We start from the raw sequence: 21,217 nt of genomic DNA on the forward strand, positions 1-21,217 counted from the left end.
TGGAAGCTGTCATAGCTGCCAGACTGGGCTCCGAAAGCCCTTAATGACAAGGGAGGATTAGGTGTGTTACCATTCCTTGAGTGTGAATTACAGCCTGTTGGAGAAGCACCACATTTAATTTGCAGTTTTTAGAGTGTTAGGAGTTTGCTGTGGTGATCCCTTGTGCACTCCAAAGAGGCAGACGGCACTCTGTGGATTAATGGTGGCCTTGAGTCCATCCCGGAGGGTCACTAGAGCAAAGCAGTGGTAACAGGTGGGTATAGGGAGGAAATGAGGAGGATGTTTGGGATGTTTTTTTCTCTCCTCTCCCACTTCCATCCCTGCTGCCGCGTTGCAGTTCCCTTTTCTCCATGTCTGGCTCTATTTCTTTGCTGTGTTCCTTTGCACTTCATGTTAGACACTCACCAGATAGTCATTATTGGCGTTGCAGTTTCTTATCCTAATGGGCTTGTTAATTATTTTCAGGAAATAGCTCGTTTACTTGCCTTGGAAGAAGCAACACTCAGCACTGATCTGCAGCAGGGATATGCCTTGAAGAGTCTCACAGGTATTTGGTGGTGTCAACACAAGTCAAGAGATGGGGTGATTTGTCCTGTAACAGCACGAAGCAGAATTTCAGAGACATGATTCAGTATTTTGCAATTATCAGCACTGGATTTTTGCCATCAGTTTAACACTTAATCCCTAAATAGATTTCTTCATAGTTTTTTGTGGTCAGAGTTTTTAGTTACTTGAACTGTAGTAATGTGTCATAAACAAACATTGTCATATAACTTTTCTCCTTCATTTCTTAATTACATTTATTGTACAGTATAATTCCCAAGGCCATTTGCTGATTTATTCCTACCTGTTGTTTCCTACCTACTAATTCTATGGTAGCTTTTATTTTTTGGAATTTTCTAGGGTATACCTTTTTCAAAAACTTGTTGAAAATGGAAGTATATCATTAACTAGGTCATTCTTTTTCATATTTTCTTCCATGTTCTTCAGAAAGTAATGAGTGAATTAATAAAGCCTGGCTTCTTGAAGGAAGCAACATGTTGATAAATGTATCATGGGAAAGAATCCAAGTGCTCACTGATTTTTTTATTATAGGAATGAACAATCTGAGAATGCGACCGCTAAGTCACGTACCACACTTGCTGTCACTTACCAGAGCAGAGCTAGCTTGAGTATTAGAAGGGGAGCAGTCATCTGCTTTGAAATGTCTTGTGACAGACAAATACTAAAAAGTGCAGAATTTTGTATCAAGCGCTTAGAAAGCTCCCTTTCGTCATTCCCTCGCCATGGTCCTGTATGGAATAATTTACAAGGCAGCTCTCGCAGGCCAGAGTTTTGCCTCCATTCAGTTCATAGAAATGAGCTTTAAACCACAGCCTGACAATAGGAGTTCTAACAAGCCATTTCATTGTGCTGCTTTTACAATATTTTGCCCTGTTTGCTGGCTGCATGAAATTTAGAGCTAACAAATCAAACTCTCTCTCCCACTTGGTGAATATCTCACTGCTTTATAGGTCTTCTCTCTTCCTTCGTGGAGGTGGAGTCCATCAAACGGCACTTCAAAAGCCGCCTGGTGGGTACAGTCCTGAACGGTTACCTGTGTTTGAGGAAGTTAGTGGTACAGAGAACAAAGCTGATTGATGAAACCCAGGACATGCTGCTGGAGATGCTAGAGGATATGACAACAGGTAAAACCACCTCGGTTCTGTAAATCCATAGTTTGGGTCAACCAAGATGAAAAAGCAGATTGTTACAGCAGATTGTTACAGCCACATAAAGAACTTTTTTTCTGAAAGACTACTGTAGTGAAGGTTATTCTGTGGCTTGGACCTTCCAGTATTTCCTGTTGGCAAAGAAAAGGTAAATATGATTCCTGGAGTCGTCCCTTATTTTCTAGGAATTCAAACCATGTCCTTTTTATGAGGTTATTTTACTGCAGCCCAAGCATGCAAAAGATTTTCCTAGTAAACATACCAATAAATAGCCTTTCATCTCTTAAGTAGTGGATGTGCAAAAGAAGAGGGCACTGAAGTATGGTGCTTATTGCAGAAAGATTTATTGTGTATGCTGAGTTAAAATGGAACCTGTAAAACTAACGTCTGTGTCTTTTTTTAATACTTCTGTTTCTTGGCAGGCACAGAATCTGAAACCAAAGCATTTATGGCAGTTTGTATAGAGACTGCAAAACGTTACAGCCTTGATGACTACAGGACTCCAGTATTCATCTTCGAGAGACTATGCAGTATTATCTATCCAGTAAGTATAGAGCCGTAGCATTCCTTACAAACTAAGACCTCTTAAACAGATACAGTTGCTTGCATTTTGGCAAAAAAAAATGAATAGTGTCTGCAATAATGATTTAATATTAGCCAATGTAGAACTGTATTAATATGGTATCCCATTTGGGGTTTTAATATTCAGGTTCTCTGCTGTGGTATGCTGTGTGCAAAAAATACTACAGACCTGGTAGTATTGTTTCATGCTGAGGAATTTGCTTACTAAGTGGTACTAGGCATCCTCTAAATGCCTCATGTGTGGCAATGTATGGCAAAATGCACCAGTGACGAAAGGACTGAAGGTTTAGGGACATCCTGTCACTTGCTACCATAAAAATGCAATGATGGGAGTGTGGTTAAGGGAAAGCCTATTCACTCTGTCTCTGCTGCTGTTCTTTAGGAAGAGAATGAAGTGACCGAGTTCTTTGTAACTCTGGAGAAAGATCCCCAGCAGGAAGACTTCTTACAGGGCAGAATGCCAGGAAATCCCTACAGCAGTAATGAGCCTGGCATTGGACCGCTCATGAGGGACATCAAGAACAAAATCTGTCAGGACTGTGACCTGGTAGCTCTGCTGGAGGATGATAGTGGAATGGAGGTGAGGATGCACAAGTGTGGATTTCATGCATGGAGACACCATTTCTAGGCAGCTGATGATTGCTAAAATGGTGATGCAATGTGAGCCTGACTTTTCATTTTCTCCCTTTCAGCTTTTGGTGAACAATAAGATCATCAGTTTGGATCTGCCTGTGGCTGAGGTCTACAAGAAGGTGTGGTGTCCCACTAATGAGGTACGTCTTATCTTTATGTATGTTAACAGCACAAAGCACCTGTCCTTGATATTAACAAAAAAAATATATCACACAAGTCAGGATTTATTTTCTTGGATATAATTTCTTGGATATGATTGGTGAGCACCTTTTTGTGCTCTCTTAGGATAGACTGTTCCTCAATTCTGCAACATAAGGGATTTAAAAGCACATAGTGCTGACCCAGGTGAGTGTACTGAACTTACCCGTGTCGCCTATCAGATGTGAACTGTCTTCCTGAGTAACAAACTTTCTTACATTCCTTTGGGGAAACAGCTGAACTTTGTGTCGCTGCCTTTCAAAGCACATTTCACACTCCATCTGCACGTGACAGTTTAATGTGTGTGTACAGACAGGGACACCAGATGGGTTCATCTCTGATGCGCAGACTGATGGAACAAAGTTATTTATGCAGAGGGAGCATCCAACATTTCTCCATATTACTTTGCACTTCTGCTCTTTTGGTTTTCATATAGATATCTCAAGGATTTGACAGATTTCATCCTCCCAGCTTGCTCTTAGTAGTGTGTATTGCCTGGTTTTCAGATGAAGAAGTGATCGCAACAGTCTTCAGGAACTAGTCCATCAGTGTCACAGTAACCTTGTTCCAGAGGTGGATGTGGTCCAGAACAAGCTCTCCCCTTCCTTTTCTTTTAGCCACTAAAATAAACTCCCACTGAGAAGGAATCAATCAGACTAAATCTTGCCCATTATGAATATGTTCTTTGGAGGCACTGCTAGTAGCACTTGATCATAAAAGATGACCGATTTGCCCAGTTAAAGGGCAAATTCATTTCTTTGGTTGCAGTCATCTTTGACTGAAAGTTCTGTTTCCTGAGACCATTTGTTTGCTATGTTTTTGGGGAAGAATTCAAACAAAAGGCCTGTTTTAAGTGAATTATGACACGGGGAATGGTTCTCATCGAGCTTTATTTAAGTCAAAAAGCCTTCTGTACTGCAAAATCAAGCACAAAGCTAGGTGACAGTGATAATTTTTTAGTAAGGTGCCAGCTTGGATAGGGAAATGAGGTGCTGGTCTTAATCTGTGAATTCTGATTTGAACTCTCATCAAGTTACTGAGGAGATCATCGCACGTGCTGCCCCAGCCTGCCTGCCCGTTCGGAGCAGCGAGGTGCTGTTCCCGTGAGACGCCGAGCTGTAGCTGGCGTGTGGCTCTCCCAGGATGCGGTGCCGATGGTGAAAGGCAGAGTTTGCTCAGCGTTACTGTTGCTGAACAGCTTTCATCTGTCTTCCTTTGTGTGCACCTTCGCAAAGCGCTTCTGGAGCTGCGGCTCACGTTCCCTAGGAAATAGACAGGCGCACAAGAATGCAACCTCAGGCCCCTTTTTATTTCCCTTGTCTCTCACTGGCTTTTTTTGTTCATCTGCCATTTTGCTAGGGCCCCTGTGGTGTTAATTGCTGGTCTCTAGCATGGCCTTTGAGCAGATCTTCCCCCCAGGGTTTTCCCTGTGCTTATGTATTTGCTGTGACATTAAGCACTGCTTATTCCACATTAGGCTTAGTGCGCTCTCTGACAGATTTTCTCTCGCAAGGTCTCCTGCTCCCAAATCTGGGATTTTTCTTTTCTGCTTTTTATTCAGACCTATGGATTAAAATGGAAAGTTTAGTGATATGCTGTCAGTATTTGCAGCTGGAAGCGCAACTGGAAAACTAGCCCTTTCCCAGGGTAAAAGCACAGGTTGTCCTTCAGTGGATTTGGCTGTATCATTCTAGTAATACACTGTCTTACTGAAAGCTCATTAAACTGCTTTTTACTCCTCCTCTTCCATTTTCCATCACTGCAGATTTTATCTGTTTGGAAGCACTCATCCAATTAGCCTCTCCTGCTTCATTTACTGGGCTGTGCCCGATCCCCGTATTTCCCAGGTATTCTGTGCGATACCCTTGGAAGGAAAGGTTGCCGTGGAAAGCAGGCGTTTCTGTGTAGATGAACACGTTTTGCTTGGCTGGGTCTTTCACTGGTGCTAAGGGAGACTGTTGGAGAAGATACAAGGAGGAAGAGACTGTTTATCTGCCTGTCCATCCAGTTGGCAGTGCTAGGAAAAGGTGGACAGACCAATAGATGAGTTAGGGATGTTTTTGCAGGTGCTGGCTTTACTGTTGTTTTTAATTCATCTCAGTAAGGAGAGAATGAGGGAGTGAAAGATTTCTCTGTGTTGCCACCACCATCAAAACACCACGAAGGAGAACTGAGGCTGGAGTGTCTGTTGCACGCTGTAACAAGCGCTGAACTTGTGTAGAAGTGTCCACAGAGGTATAGTTGATATAATGCTCTCCTCTCTTGCAGGGGGAGCCGATGAGGATCATTTACCGCATGCGAGGGTTACTAGGAGATGCAACTGAGGAATTCATCGAGTCTCTCGACTCCACTACTGGTAATGCCCTTGTCTACTGAAAGCTGGGATTAGATTTGAAGTCTGAAGTTTGCTGCAGAGCAGTGACACTATTATCCTTACAGCAGTGAGCTTAGAGTTGATTGATGTTGCTTTTGCTACATTTACCTGCTTCACATGGAATGGAGGAAGATTTTGACATCGCTTTAAGTCTCTACTTTAAACATGAACACTTGCATGGCACAGGGCCGTTCTGCCCAGCCTTTCTTCATATTCCTGCTGATAATTATTTTCAAATGAGATACAGCTGAAGTGACAAACTGCTGTAAATGTGTCCTGCTGTACACTCTGGTTTTGCTTCTCTATTTTCTCCTGTGAGCTGCACGAGCTTGCCCTGTTGTGACTGCTTCCTTTGTTCACAATCCCTGTCTGTCCTGTAGATGAAGAGGAGGATGAGGAAGAAGTTTATAAGATGGCAGGTGTCATGGCCCAGTGTGGAGGCTTGGAGTGCATGCTCAACAGGCTGACTGGAATCAAGGACTTCAAACAAGGCCGGCACCTCTTAACTGTGAGTCTCAGCTTCTGTTCTTTGGGGTCAGGAGCGATGTGCTGGAAAATGCCACAAACATTCGTGAAGTTTAGTTGTCTGCCTTGTGTTGCAGTTTAAGTGCTGGAGCAGAGGTTTCAATTCACTAATTCATGAAAGCCTGAGAAATTCCTTCTTGGCCTCTGCTGTTCCTCTCGGTTAACAATTCTTTACAAGGACTTTGAAGTATGTAGAAGCTGAGAAGTTTGTAAGACTAAATCCCACCATGCTTAGAGTGGTGATTTTCTGCCTTGGCATTGAAAACCAAAGCTGTCCCAAGGTTAACATTGGTGTCAAAGTCTGGCTTGTACTTTACCCTGGAAGTTTGGAAACCAGCTGTATTATCAGGTGCTTTTAATTTCAGCAAAATCCTCCTACTCATTTTGAAGGTAACATAGAAAATGCATTCTCTGTTTTTTGTAGGTGCTGTTAAAACTGTTTAGTTACTGTGTGAAGGTGAAAATAAATCGTCAGCAGTTGGTAAAACCAGAGATGAACACTTTGAATGTCATGCTGGGAACTCTTAACTTGGTAAGGACAACCTGGACTTTCATAAAGTGTTTTCCATGGACTCCAGTGAGTTTAAACTACCTCTGACTGTCCTGCTGCCTTATGACAACTGCAAGAGATCTTAAATATTGCTGGTCTGGCACTACAAATTATCTGTTAGCCATTCCTTATATGCTAGTGAGTGGAAGTGTGTGGGTCCAGTAAACCAGTTACTGCTGGTGTTACAGTAATTGCTGCCATCCTCTCTAGGCTCTGGTGGCTGAGCAGGAAAGTAAGGACAGCGGAGGAGCAGCCGTGGCAGAGCAAGTGCTTAGTATAATGGAGATCATACTGGATGAGTCCAACGCAGAACCTCTGAGCGAGGACAAGGTGAGTGCCTGGGGCTCAGTGCACGAATGGAAATGTTGACTGGGATTCAAGGCTTGTATATATCTCATTACGGCGATGCTGAGCTTTGGAGCTGTAGAGGCGTGCGAAATGGGAGTTACGCTTGCTGGCATGTCTTAGCAGGCCTTGGAGGTAGGGCAAGAGGAGTGCCCTGAACCAAAAGTACTGTGAGGCTTCTTTTGGATGATTCCTGCACGCGGTCAGGGTGGGGGTTGTTAGGCACTGCTTGGATCCCTTCCTGCTGCTTTGGGCCACAGGCCAGTGAGAAACAAGAAAAGACACAGCTCTGCCTTGGGTTTTTATGAGTGTTTTTGTACATGTTGAAAACATTATTGATTTTCCAGCTAATTGAGGATAAAAACTGTATCTCAGCTACACTGAGAATGAGAAGAATTTCTTGGTCATCTTTTGAAACTGTTGGTGTATAAGAATCTGACATTTTTGGGGCTAGAGTTCTTAGACCTTTTTGACTAGAAAATTCTTTAATAGTAAGTGAAAGAAGTCAGTTGTCAGTTAGAAGAGTTGTTACAGCCATTCCCTGAGACATTTGGGAAAGAGGCAGAGTGTTGTCCTTCATCTGGCTATCTTATCAGGGTCTACCCTTCAAGACTGGAGTAGTCCACCTGCTACTAGAGTGAGGGTTTTCTTGAACGTTGCAGATTTATTCCTGAACATAAATGATTATGTTCTTCCTTTGCAGGGTAACCTCCTCCTAACCGGTGACAAGGATCAGCTGGTAATGTTGCTTGATCAGATAAACAGCACTTTTGTCCGTTCCAATCTCAGCGTCCTGCAAGGCCTATTGCGCATCATCCCTTACCTGTCCTTCGGGGAAATGGAGAAAATGCAGATTCTGGTTGATCGATTCAAGCCCTACTGTAACTTTGATAAGTATGTTGTCGTATTTCAACTAAAAGCATATGAAATCAGTTGTACTGACATGGCTATACTTTTTTTTTTTTCTTCTCATTGTTGCCTACTTCAGTGCAAGGCAAAGCTTCAGAGATTCCTGGTGCAAAAGCTTAATTTCTTATTTCAATTCTAAGTCATTTTTAAAAGAAATATGTGAATGTGTAGCTCAAGAAAGAGAGCTTTAGAGTATATGCTGAGATGACAAGGGCCTGAATAGCTTTTCTGAGTCTCTGAGCTGGAGTAGATACGTACGTTCAGTGATAACGTAGTGAGAATTACAGGCAGAGATTTTTGGAGAGCCTCCAACTTAGCATTTCTTCTCTTCGTTCAGGTATGATGAGGAGCACAGCGGAGATGACAAAGTTTTCCTGGACTGCTTCTGTAAAATAGCAGCGGGAATAAAGAACAACAGCAACGGCCATCAGCTGAAAGATCTCATCCTTCAGAAAGGAATTACGCAGAATGCCCTTGACTACATGAAGAAGCACATTCCCAGTGCAAAGAAGTAAGAGTCACTACTTAATGTATGCGATAATCCTGAACATTCTTCTCTCATTTCATCAACACAACAGTCTTCCAGGAAAGCTGTTAGCAGATCCACATTCAAAAGTGTTTAGATTTGGTACCAGTGTGATGCAGAAGGTCTGGTGAGACAGTGCTACTATAGAGATGGGCTAAAAAGCCTGTCGTCTTCCCATTTGATACCCATCCGAGCTGATTTCTTGGGTATCACAATGCTTGTGTATCCTCTGTGTTCCTTACCTATTGCACTCTGATAAGGCTTTCACAGTTGATGGCCAGCTCATGAACATAAAACAAATCCCAAGGCTAAGAGTTGACGCTCTGGCTTTAGCGTACAGAGCATGGAAGTGGGAATGTGAATGTCACTTCATTAATTAATGGGGGAGGGACACAGGGGGAAGGGTGCTTGTCTTGCCTGTAGCCTGCGCTGTGCTGCTGGCTGACCGCCAAGTGCCTTTTTGGAACAGGTGACTGCCCTTCAGCTGCTGCCTTTTGTTTTCTGTGCAGTTTGGACGCAGACATATGGAAGAAATTCCTGTCTCGCCCTGCGCTTCCTTTTATCCTGCGCCTGCTCCGAGGACTTGCCACGCAACACCCTGCTACGCAGGTAAGGAGACTGTTCTGAAAGCCAAGTAGGACACAGCTGGCTTGTTACACAGCTTTGTGGGCTGTAGCTAAGCAGATATTTATATAATAGTTGATTCTACACTGGTTTTGTTGGGCTGGGGAAGACACACCAGCTTCAGGTATCATCTGTTAGTCTGGAAAAGGCTTGGAGGGCTTTTGAGAGATTTTTGACTTGAATATCTTTTCATGCTGCATGGTGTGAGATTTACACGCCGATGTGAAGAGAAGTTAATTTAGGACTGTCAGCTGTGTAGTACTGACATGCTTCTCAGGGCCTGATTGCTGTTTTAAGAATGCTGGCTATCCACCATCCACATCCGAGCTCTTAGTTACAGCCAGCATAGAGGCAAATTGCCCCAGTCTCGTACGCAGTTGTAGCGTCCTGGGTCCATAATGTAGAAGCATCAAAGAAGACAGTGAAACACTTGGCAAAAATTGTTGCAGATGAGTGCTTCTGCTCAGCTGTCGTGGGTGGGATTAGAGGGAACGGTCACTGCGTGTGCACCCTTTTTCTGAAGAAAGTGCTGTGTTTCAATCCCTGTTAGGTGCTAATAGGTACAGACTCGATTACCAACTTGCACAAACTGGAGCAGGTATCTAGTGATGAAGGGATTGGGACGTTAGCAGAGAATCTTCTGGAGGCACTAAGGGAACATCCAGAGGTGAATAAGAAGATCGACGCTGCCCGTAAGGAGACACGTGCAGAGAAGAAGCGTATGGCCATGGCAATGAGACAGAAGGCCTTGGGCACTCTGGGGATGACGGTAATGTCTGTTTGCACTTGATGGCAGACTAGTGATCTAGTGATCTTTTATTTCTGTCTTGCTAAAACTGCCACACAAGGAATTGTGTAAAATGATTTATTGACAAATACTGCAGAGCTGAAGGCCACTGTTTGCCTGGTGCTGCTGGGAGAGTAAATACGGTTGCTAATAGCAGGCTGGGAAATGGGTTGGGCATTCCCGTTACGATGGTGGGGATGCTGGTGTTCATCATTGTCTTTTTAACCTGCTTGAGTTGTTCTCTCTTTCAGACGAATGAGAAGGGTCAGGTAGTGACCAAGACAGCGCTGCTGAAGCAGATGGAGGAGCTTATAGAAGAGCCAGGTCTGACTTGCTGTATCTGTCGGGAGGGATACAAGTTCCAGGTATGCAAAGCCCTCTCACCAGCTAAAGCGACTTGCCAGTGTGTGGCTGCAGAAGGGTTGGGGCATTGGCTCTGGGAGATCAGGAAATCTCAGATTTTCTTCTTGGGATCAGTAATTCCAGAGGTGGTTGGGAAGTGGAAGTGTGTTTCCAGTGAAAGCTGAATGTTTTCAGTGATAGTGAGGAAAAAAGATTTGCTCAGTGTAGGTTTGAGGTAGGGTTGGGAGAGATAAAATTCCAGTGCAGTGTCAGAATGGTACAAAGTGTTAACTATTCCAGAAGTGAATGTTCTCTAACATAATTGTTGTGTCATTGCAGCCTACGAAAGTCCTAGGTATTTATACCTTCACCAAACGCGTTGCACTAGAGGAGTTTGAGAACAAGCCCCGAAAACAGCAGGGGTACAGCACAGTCTCTCACTTCAACATTGTGCACTACGATTGTCACCTTGCAGCTGTGAGGTATGTTCTGATCACAAGCTGGATAGCGGTAACTGATGTTATTTTCCAAGGTGGTTTGTGAGCATGGCACTCGGCCTTGTAAATCAGGATGGGTTTGCTTCTGATTTGGTCACTTTGCAGCCCGGAGACCACCTTGAGCTTCTCTGTTGTGGTCTGCTTTAATGTACCAAATAGAGTACACTGTAAAGTGAACTCCGTAGTTTAAAGAAGCTATGGAATTGTCAATTTTTAAATGGTTTCTTAGACAAAAACTTGCATACTTCTAACTTGCCTGGATCTGGCTTGCTTTTTCAATGCAGGCTTGCTCGTGGCCGTGAAGAATGGGAGAGTGCAGCCCTACAAAATGCCAACACCAAGTGTAATGGGCTCCTGCCAGTCTGGGGACCTCATGTGCCAGAATCTGCTTTCGCTACTTGCTTAGCACGGTGAGTAGAAAAAAGTTACTTCTTGAGCTGTTTTGCGTTTGCGTAGGTGAGTCAGTAGGTTACCACAGAGGCATGCAAGTTTCAAACCATGGAATCAAAGATGATGGCCACTTAGTCTTGGTAACCCTGAGACATTTCAGATTCTGCCATCAAGAGTACCTTTCCTAAAAAAGTTCACTCTGGATTTGCCAGAGTAAGCTGAGAGCCTCCCTTTGGGGAGTTTAATCGAAGGTGGCAGTGCTTGTGTTTTTGTATCCTTTTCATTCTTCAAAGCTTTTCTGTGAGGTACTTGCTCAGATTGTGAGCTATGGTGTGTAGGAAGAAACTGTATTCATTTTCTTTAAAGGTTTTTAATAAAGTGATGCTTACTGCTGTTTTTCAGACACAACACTTACCTCCAGGAATGCACAGGGCAGCGGGAACCCACCTACCAGCTCAATGTCCATGACATTAAACTGCTATTTCTCCGTTTTGCGATGGAGCAATCGTTCAGCATAGATACTGGAGGAGGAGGAAGGGAGAGCAACATACACCTCATTCCGTACATAATCCACACGGTGCTCTACGTCCTCAACACGTCAGTACCTTTCTTTTAGCAACAACCTCTGCCTTCTGCTCTTAGTCTCACAAAAGTCTGTAAGGGCTGCAGCCTGGGCTTTGTTACATGGATGTGGCAAGAAAGATGGAAAAATCACACAAAAGTTTTGGGAGGAACCAAATTACACATCTTAAGCAGACTGTTAGAGTTTTATATTGTTTGGAGTAAAGCATTGCCGCCTGAACATGCAGGATAACAGGGAACCTATTGAGTAAAAGCAATTGGGAATTAGCTTTTCTTTCCATTCTAGATGTAATTATTACCTCTGGGGTGAGCAACGGGGTTATTAGATTAAAGAAGCACTGCCAGCTTAATTTTCTCTGGAGCCGACAGAAGAGAGACACTGTGATGAAGTAATTGTTAGTTGAAAACTTAACCTTGGTATCATTTTATCTGATACTAAAATTACACACATGAGTTTTGTTTCTAGTTTTGACATACTGAAGTTCTCCTCTAGTATTCAGGTCCATCAGATTTTTCTGACATTTTAAATATATTTTTTTATTATTACTATTTTTTTACTAATAAACAGCAGCATAGGAACACTTCTGAAGTGTTTCAGTAAAATCTTATTTATGCAAAGTATAATAAGATAAGGGTGTGCTTTGGCCTAACACTATGTCTAAGTGTACAAATCTGTAGGCACCTAGATGCTTTGGAAAGCTTGAGCTGGTTCTGATAATCCAGTACCCCATGTAGAATTGTAATGCCCATACGCCTGCTGTTTGTGTAGTTAGGTACCAGAAAGTAACACCAATGAGATGAGGGCATGAGTGATTAAATATATGCCGCTTCAACCAAGGTCACTCCAAATGGAGTGCAATGAAATCTCTCTCACTTTCCTGCCTGGAACTAATCAACGTTTTGGCTCTAATATAATTTGTCTATTGTTTTTAATATCTGTCTCCAGATCCCTGTGCTATTGTCTTCCACGTCCCTTGGGAGACAAAGAAATGAAACTATTCTTTTCATCTTGTTAGTCTGCTTACTGGCACCAGAGAGCCCGAACCCGCTGTGCAGCTGTTGTATAAAAATGCATTATGTAGTTTCCAGACATTATATTTTTCTAAAGACATGTTCAGTATTAAATGGAGAAAATGAAGAGCTACTAGTTGGCTACCAGCTGCATCATGTAGGTCACACAGCACTGACACCCAGACACAGCTTTATCTGCTAGAGATGCTGCTTTGTACCGTATGACAGGGAGAGCGTATCTAATGTAGGAATCAAGGGACCTGCCTGGCTGCCAGCGTCTTCCTGATGAAGCAGAGCGATGGACTGCGGTGAAGTGTGATGCATCTTCGCAAGGTCTGCTGTAACACTGAGTTCGCAGTCAGCTCTGGGGTGTCAGGACTCCCGAAGAGACCACAGCTAGGGGAAAGGAAAAAAATTATATATATATATATATAAGCTTACAGTAAATACACCATCTTTTTGGTTTTGAAATTGGCCTGTATCTTCTCAGTGATCGCTTTTGCGGTAGATGAATAACAAAAATTGATGCTAAGCTCTGGCTATAGGAGCTGCACTCACGTGCCTGATGTCAGATGGGAGATGGTACAACGTGGACTGGCAGGGCTGACTATTTTTTTTTTCTCTTAAAAAATGATAAACAGCTTTACAGTAGTATTGCCCTCTATTGAGGCAATGCCACCTGCCTCGCAAACCTCTGTAGTACCATACACAGCTCCAAGGAAAAGTGAGTTTGCTCGGCGTGTATGCTTCACTGGGCACAAATACTCAACCAGTGGATGAATTTGGGAAAAAAAAACCTGATAGCACAAAGCTAGCACTGCTTTTTCCTGTGTAGGACTGTGTGAATGCGGTACCTCAAAGAGGTACATCCTGAGATGTAGCAGATTAACCTGTAAGAGCCAGAACAGCTGCTCACGCTTTTCTTGTGTTTCAGAACTCGAGCAACTTCGAGGGAGGAGAAGAACCTCCAGAGCTTCATGGAGCACCCCAAAGAGAAGTGGGTGGAGAGTGCCTACGAGGTGGATGGGCCCCATTATTACACCGTGCTGGCGCTGCACATCTCGCCCCCTGAGAAGTGGAAAGCCATGCGAGTGGAGATCCTCAAGAGGCTCCTGGTCACCTCCCACGCGCGAGTGGTGTCACCAGGGGGAGCCAGCAGGTTAGCCACCACCCTGCTGCTGCTCTGCAGCTGCCAGCTTACTCCTGAGCATTCGGTTCTGGGTGGTTTTTGGAGTGGGTCAATCAGTTGATCAGTGGGAATGATGCTTTTCCTAGGAGTATAGCTAACAGTAGGTAAATAGTAAGAGGCTTATGTCCGCCCCCCCCCCAGTGAAACACTGTCGTAACTTCTGTTGTGTGCTGCTTCAGAGCCACTAGCATGCTCTCTGCTTGCCTTACTAAAGAAGCTGTTTCTGTGCTTTCTTGATCAGTGCACCAGCTTCCTTAAATAGAAAAATAGAAATAGAAATCAAATGCCATTGCTTTTAAAGAAAGAATAAAAAACTCAATAGCAGCTGTCAGGCACTTGAAGTACAAGAATAGGTGTCTGTGCCTGCCTGACAAAAGCACATATTTCCAGAGAAGGAAGGGGAATTCTAGTTTCTGAAAAGATGATTTTAAATAGCTGTCATAATTAGGAATAAATTCATTATTATTCTAAGTCGCCTTAAAGGGCATACTTACTCTGATGACATTAATTATGTGTTTGATAAAGTCATTCCATTGTAGTAGCACACAACGCAGCATGCAGCAATGCTATTAGAGGCATCAAAAGTGAAAGAGCCCTTCAAGGGACTCCTGGATTGATTTCAGTGCTAGTTTCTGCTCCTCAGGCTCAGCCTGCTCTGCATTCATGTCTCCTGTTTTCTGAGTTCTGGGAAAGGGGCTGTAACAGTTAGAGGAGATGTTATCCCGGAGCTCTGTTTTCTCAAACGCAAGGGTGTGCAGCTTTTCACATGGCCTGGGAAAGCAAAGTCCCTGTGTGGGTTTGCTGTGGACGTTTGATGTTTTTTAAAACCCTCAGTAAATGATTCAGTTTCTCTCCCAACTTATCTCTAAGCACGTATGTAATAAAAGCATATTGACACGGGCATAGCAAGAAACTTCCAGCTAAACCATCCAATCTCAGGAATTTCAGGGGAAAACACTCAGAAATAGTTCTCAGGAATTATGTCAAGGTTTCTTCAAGGGTTTTCTTTAATCCCTGCAGACTAAGAGAGCACGAAGCCTTCTGCTGATAATATGTCTCAGAAATAGAAATATGGCAATTCTTATTTCCAAGCTCTGTGCTTATTTATTCTTGTGGAAAATCAGGAAGAGAGCGATGGATGGTGAAATGCTCTGCAGATAAGTGCCAGTACCTTGAATTCCAAGGCAAAGGCAAAGATGAAGCCAGCGTCTTGTAACATCAGAGTAATACATCTGCATACAAAAGATTTAAATTAGCATTCCACGTTGGATGCAGTACAAGAGCATTATCTGGGAGCACCACCTTTCAGAGTACATCGGGGTGGTGTGGAACTAAGGTTAGGGAGATGCAGGGACTCAACTGCTACCTTTACTGGGGGAGATGGAGAGAAGTCACCATAGGAACCAGCAGGGCATCTAAAAGCAGCTGAGGATCAACTCATGATCCTAAAAAGGGCCTGTAAATGTTATTAATGAAGGTACAGGCAATACTGTACATACCCTCGTACTTAAGTGAAGGCAACAAATGCTGCCAGTGCCCTGTCCTGCGGTTAGGTGTTTTATCCAGCTGCTCAGCTGAATTAGTGTAAGACAGATTTGAGGAGCATCTAGCCAAAAATGTGTTCTCTCTCTGCCAGGAGCTACAGCTATCGCAGTTTGTCTGCAAGACTGAAGTGAAGGATACTCTGCACCTTCTGGGTTTTAGAAACACATTGTATTTAAGCTAAGGGTTAAAATTACCAGGATGGATAGGAGTTCCGGGTTTGTTCTTTTTTTTTTGTAAATACGGTTTACAAATTCCAAAGGATTGAATCAAAGTGACCAATTACCTGCTCGTTACTACAAAGCCAAGAATTCTGGCTAGAAAAATCCTGTGGATGCTTTTCAGTATAGCTTTCATAGGGAGTTTGAGAGGAAAGTATCCTTTTGATTCTTTTCCCTTTGCTCCTGACTGTGACCTTTGTAAACACTCATGACAGAAGCGAGGCTCCCAAAGTGTTAATGTCTAACTTTCTGCTGGCAATCCGTGCATACCTGGTGAGCCCGAACCAGCTTACATTAACGAAAACGCGGCAGCTGTTATGTGAAGTAGCTGTTCTAGAAGGTACCTACCAGTCTTAACCCACAAGGGCCTTTTAGTTTTCAATTAAAGGAGCAGACTCCAATTAGATCAAAACCATTCACATGAAAAGAAACTCTGTCGTGCAGTATTTGGGAGTCTGGAATTAGCCTTGCTCTAAGTTGCTGTTCTTCCCATGGAAATTTAGTCACCTTTACTAATTGGTTTTCCTTTAAATAATTAAGCTTAGCTTCCCAAGCAGACTGCCACCCTCCAAGCCGTCTGTTTTAAGAGGAGACACACAAATGTAGCCTTTTAGAAATAAGACCAGCAAAATGTTTGTTTCCCCTCAAAAAACCCCAACTTGTGGCAGACTGCGGTTGGGCCCAAGGTCAGGCGATACCTTTTGTCTTGCTGACTTGCGTCAGTGGCAGCTGAAGTTGTTGTAGATACAAAAAAGGACTTTTTTTTTTTTCCAAGCTTTTAAGTGGCAAGCAGGAAGCGGCATGTGATGGAGGCAGATGTACCTGAGAAGTGCATGCAAGAAAATTCCAAACCCATTAGTGTTGCTGGCAGAAGGTTCCACCTTGCCAGAACCTGTTTGTGATTAATCCTGTGAACTTCGGGAGCTGTTATCCCAGGATAGCTCTGCACCTTTTATAGCATTTCTTCAGCCAGATGCTGAATTTCCAAAAGCAGTTGGCCTTTTGTGGCGACAGAATAACCAAGAAGGTGTTAAATGGAAATTCCTCCATTTCTTCAAGGGCAAGATATTTCCTTCACAGTCTTTCAGAAACACTTTTATGAGTTAAAAGCAAAAACATGTTCTCTGTCATTGATACAGACTGTGGCTGAAACCTGGATTTCGTTATTTTTTCAGGAATCTGCTGAACACCGGGCAGTGAGGATACCACTGGGGGGCTGTGCATTGTTTTTTCCAACCTTGCTGTTGACTTCCTACATGGTCTTAGCAGTCTACTTCCCTCTGTGCTTGTTTTCTTCCTGTGAAATAATGTTTTACGGGCTAACCTGCTCTGGTTACACCAGGTGCAGCTGGTGAAGTGACTTCCTAGCCATAGGAACACAGAAATCACAGATGCCCAATGTTTGTTTCGTGTCCAAGAGCACACGACACAGCTTACTCAGAGCCGTTCCCCACGCGTATTATCGATAGGCTTTTTGGCCCTGTCGGCTTTTGTGCTATTCATCAAATCGGTTACCGAAGCATAGTAAAGTGATTAACTCAAAGACTGATTTCATTATCTTCCTAGACTGGCAGATAAGACGGTGAAGGAGTACGCAACGTACCGCTCTGGCCTTCTCTTCTGGGCCCTCGTAGATCTCATTTACAACATGTTCAAGGTAAGAGTTCATCTCTATCAGCTTTCTAACCTGAGCTACTACATGCCTTTGAAATAGACTGCAGAGTTTGAAGCCCCTTTTTCCAAGATCATTATAAAGATAAAACTCCACCTTGTTCGAACAGAAAGGCGGCAAGAGGCTGCCTGTGCTTATTGTACCCCTTGCAATTGGGTGTCTGAAGGACTGAGAGGCTTTCCCAGTTCCAGCACTCCTCCTGTGTTGTGTATTTGCTTTTTTTCTGTTCATCATTCACTAAAGCAAGCACATTTGGAGCTGCACCAGGGAACCGGTTGAGTAAGGAAGGAGGTGGGGGTGTCCACCAGAAAGGAACTTGCACCTCCCAAGAGGGTTCAATAATTAGGATGAGAAATTGCCTGCAACTTTTTTTGCTTTCTGTACAAAAAGATTTGAAAGTCACATAAGGGGTAACTGTGTCTATGTGGCTTGTTTGCTAGGTGCAGGGAATGCAAGTCCAAGAGCAGATGGGAGAAGACATCAGGGTTTGCAGTTATTCTTCTGAATAGTTTTTGGTTTTGACTGACTTGGTGCCATTTTCCCCCGTCATAGAAGGTGCCTACCAGTAACACAGAGGGAGGCTGGTCCTACTCTCTTGCTGAATTCATACGACACAATGACATGCCAATACACGAAGCTGCAGATAAGGCTCTGAAAACGTTCCAGGAGGAGTTCATGCCAGTTGAAACGTTTTCCGAGTTTTTGGATGTGGCTGGTAAGTGTGCGCTTTCCCTTTTATAGGCTGTCTTACGCAACTCGTGACTGCCGCTTGCTTGAGACGGCAGCATTCCTGACACCGCTGCGGCAGCTTGTTTGTACGAGGCAGTGAGAGGAGGAGACCCTGGCACACCAGCTATTGCCTCAGCTATTTCAAAACAGTTGGGAGACACGCTTGAGCATCCCCAGACAGGAAAATTTCGCTCACCTGATCCCGTGGGTCCTCCCTCCGCTCTTTTAAACATTCATACTTACATCACGGCTTAAGCATGTTTTGGGGTATGTGTGGTTTGGAGACTGATAAACAGATGTGACCGTGTACTAGAGGCAGCAGTTCAGTGCAGCAAGAGCTCCTGCTGTAGGGATTTTGGTATCCCCAGGAGTCGGGAGATGCTGAAAATTCACCTGCAGAGAGGCTACTCTTACTGCTGTCACAAGTTAGCTGTGCCCTAGGCCAGTCTCTCGCCCTCCAGCGATGGAGCTGCCAGGCAGGCAGTGAGCAGGGTCCCTGTAGTAGCTCTGTTGCAGCACAGTGAGTGCCGTGTGGTTTTCATGTACACGCTTTGGTCCCTTCTGTGCGCACAGAATGAGCGTTTATCTTCGTCTTCTCCATACTTAAAATAACATTGCAGCTGTCATTATTAACTTACACATGCTCTCGCACAAATCCCTCACGCGGGCAGGAGAAACCGCTTTGTGGGTCTAATTATTCTGTATTCTCTTCTTTTGTTTAAAGGACTCTTATCAGAAATCAATGATCCCGACAGCTTCCTCAAGGATCTTTTGAACTCCATCCCCTGAGCCACCAGCACGGAGAAGCGTTGGGCAGAGACTACACTAGCTTGCCTTCCATCCCTTTGTGTTCCTCCCTGTGCAGTCTGTCCCTTCCCTGAGGAGTGCTGCAGTTTTTTTGTTGTGGTTTTTTGATTATTTTTTTTTCTACATTTTTTTCTTCTTGGAGTGATTTGGAATTCAGATTTGTTTTATCTTGTATTTCAGTGCTTCTATCTGTAAAGCCTTGTGTATTCAAGCTGGTTGAAAGAACTTGTACAGAGAGGAATCCAAACCAGTAAATCTTAATGCTTTAGTGTGCACCTCTTTGAAGTTAAATAAATCGAACAAATGGGTAAGATGGGTTTGACTAGTACTTTAACCATGCAGTAGCCTAAATACCAAGCTCTTTCTCATCTTTTCTTTCAGAGTTCCTTCTCTCAGGGCTCAGAGCTGTTGCTCTTTCTGGCCCATACTCCGGACAAGGAGACACAGGAAACAAAAGGCTCGTAGCGAGCAAGGAAGCATACTGACACTATCTTTACTTATTGTACATGCAGAGCAGGTTTCCCCTTGTGGGACATGAGCCTTAGAGACTCGTGGGCTGCAAGGACAGCGTTTCCTTCCACCCCTTCTTCACCTGGGTGAGGGCAGCTGTCCCAGCCACAGTCATCTACCCCGGCGCTTCGTGTTACCCCTCTCCAAGGCATGTTGCGTATCACGGTGTCTTTCTTGACTTTACTCTCACCAGGGCTGTATTCAAACCAAGCACGCATGTTGTTGCCTCAGGTCACGTAGTACGATGGCAACGTTACCTCTCAGAGGGATGCTACTCACATTGAATTTATTTTCTCTCTCTGGTAAAATTTTCAGCTTCAGCAAAATGCATGGAAAAAGAGACACTGCGTGCTTCTCGAGCCAGCCGCTTGCCCTTTCGATAGCTTGCATTCTGGTGTGCGTGCCCTGACCTGAAGCCAAGTACCTGCTTTGAATACAGCCTTGCCTTTTCTCACCCGGTTGTGCATGCTGGTAACTTACCTTTACCACCCGTTCTGCTGTCCTGTAACCCAACTGACACCTGGTTAAGCTGGAATCTAATAAAGCTTTCCCCGTCTTCTTCGTCTCTGTTTGAACTTGAATTTCCGCAATCCTAACACAGTCCCATCCCATAAATAATAATTTTAGAGGCTGAATAACTCATCCACCTATTTGATGCCTTTTGTTAGCGTTGAGCACGCATTGTGATTTGGCAATTAGCAAGCAGGTGAAGGCGCAGTGTTTTTGTTCTCGCCTCTGTGGGTGCTTATGTCACTCCTGGCATTCGGATTTGGTTCTGGGGAGGAGTGCTGAATAGCAAATCACCTTGAGAAGTTTGGGCTAGTGTCTTGCAAGGGACTTGACATGTCAGTGGGCTGCTCTGTTGGTTGGGTAAATCTCTCTTGCCTTATGATACAGGAGGGGGGCTAATGCATGGAGTTTGTTCTCCTTTAGTATTACATTTCACCTGCCTTGTAACCACATAAAAAAAAAAAACACACCTTGGTTTAAAAGCACTGTAAAGTCAAACCTAACAGTCTTCTTTCCAAATAAGCAGCTGTAATATACCTGTGGGTGGATGCACAAGCATTGCTTAGCAATACCAGCGTGCAGTAGCTTGGATAGTACTGAAAACCATTTTTGAGTAAGCGACCTTTCCAATCAGTATGGTTCCTGAAAGCAGCAGTGAACAGGTAAGAAGAAAACGGATTTTTATGACTGTGGTTCTAAAGCTTCTCGCAATACAGAGAGTTCAGGTGGAAGACTGAAACCGCACCGCATTTTGACTTTGTTATTTGTGTAAGATTGACTGGTTAAGCTCCGGACAAGAGCTATTAATGTGATTCAGAAAGCAGGGGAGGAATACTAGGCTGCCTTGCTACCCACTTACTGTCCTTTCACATCTTTTCCTCTTCAGCCGCGGCCTCAGCATGCCAGGCAGTCCTTCAGCTTTTGCCTCACAGCTGTTGCCTCACTGGCACGGAGGAGGATGTTACAAATACCTTGTGCGGCACCTTTCTCCAGCTTACCTAACCAGGTAACCTCAGCGTAGCTCCGCTTTTTGCTGATGCAAATCCTGGTATAGCCCTGTATATGCTGGCAGAGGTCTCTTGCCAAAACAGTCTTTGCTGTTGCAGGAACTGGTAAAGTTACCAGCAAAATAATTCTTTTTCTACCCATGCAGTTGGATCAGCAGATCCTTAAACTTACCAGGAGCAGAACTCGATCGCCGTTTGTTCATCGATGTTATTACAACTGTGAGGAAGTAGGATCTTAAAAAGAGATAATAAACTGTTTTAAACATATATATATATATGTGTAAGACATATTACCAGTATAAGCACAGTTGCAGTAAACTACTCAGAGCTATTCTGCAGGGTTTTGCAAAGGCCTAGGGATGTATTTTGGAAGATGAAAGTGGCATATCAAGTGCCTGCCTGCCCAGAGCACAAGTGGGCTGCGATTTATGGGGAAGCCAGAT

General features: G+C 43.9%; 1 protein-coding gene across 2 annotated transcripts in view; it reads left to right on the forward strand.

Moving 5' to 3' along the window:
• UBR4 (ubiquitin protein ligase E3 component n-recognin 4) overlaps positions 1–19,816 on the forward strand; it is a 79,581-nt gene extending 59,765 nt beyond the window's left edge. For both annotated transcript variants that reach the window (XM_086764730.1, XM_086764731.1), the window contains 21 exons: positions 466–547; positions 1,515–1,688; positions 2,135–2,256; positions 2,677–2,874; positions 2,987–3,067; positions 5,394–5,481; positions 5,880–6,007; positions 6,449–6,556; positions 6,785–6,904; positions 7,623–7,813; positions 8,166–8,339; positions 8,864–8,963; positions 9,529–9,747; positions 10,017–10,130; positions 10,447–10,589; positions 10,889–11,014; positions 11,397–11,591; positions 13,522–13,746; positions 17,106–17,196; positions 17,764–17,926; positions 18,665–19,816. In XM_086764730.1, the coding sequence (XP_086620856.1) occupies positions 466–547; positions 1,515–1,688; positions 2,135–2,256; positions 2,677–2,874; positions 2,987–3,067; positions 5,394–5,481; positions 5,880–6,007; positions 6,449–6,556; positions 6,785–6,904; positions 7,623–7,813; positions 8,166–8,339; positions 8,864–8,963; positions 9,529–9,747; positions 10,017–10,130; positions 10,447–10,589; positions 10,889–11,014; positions 11,397–11,591; positions 13,522–13,746; positions 17,106–17,196; positions 17,764–17,926; positions 18,665–18,729 (2,907 nt within the window). In that variant the 3' untranslated portion in view covers positions 18,730–19,816. The remainder of the gene's footprint in view (positions 1–465; positions 548–1,514; positions 1,689–2,134; positions 2,257–2,676; positions 2,875–2,986; positions 3,068–5,393; positions 5,482–5,879; positions 6,008–6,448; positions 6,557–6,784; positions 6,905–7,622; positions 7,814–8,165; positions 8,340–8,863; positions 8,964–9,528; positions 9,748–10,016; positions 10,131–10,446; positions 10,590–10,888; positions 11,015–11,396; positions 11,592–13,521; positions 13,747–17,105; positions 17,197–17,763; positions 17,927–18,664) is intronic.
• Positions 19,817–21,217: the final 1,401 nt, after the last annotated feature.

This window comes from Chlamydotis macqueenii, chromosome 21 (genome assembly GCF_036417535.1).
Source record: "Chlamydotis macqueenii isolate bChlMac1 chromosome 21, bChlMac1.mat, whole genome shotgun sequence".
Taxonomy (NCBI): domain Eukaryota; kingdom Metazoa; phylum Chordata; class Aves; order Otidiformes; family Otididae; genus Chlamydotis; species Chlamydotis macqueenii.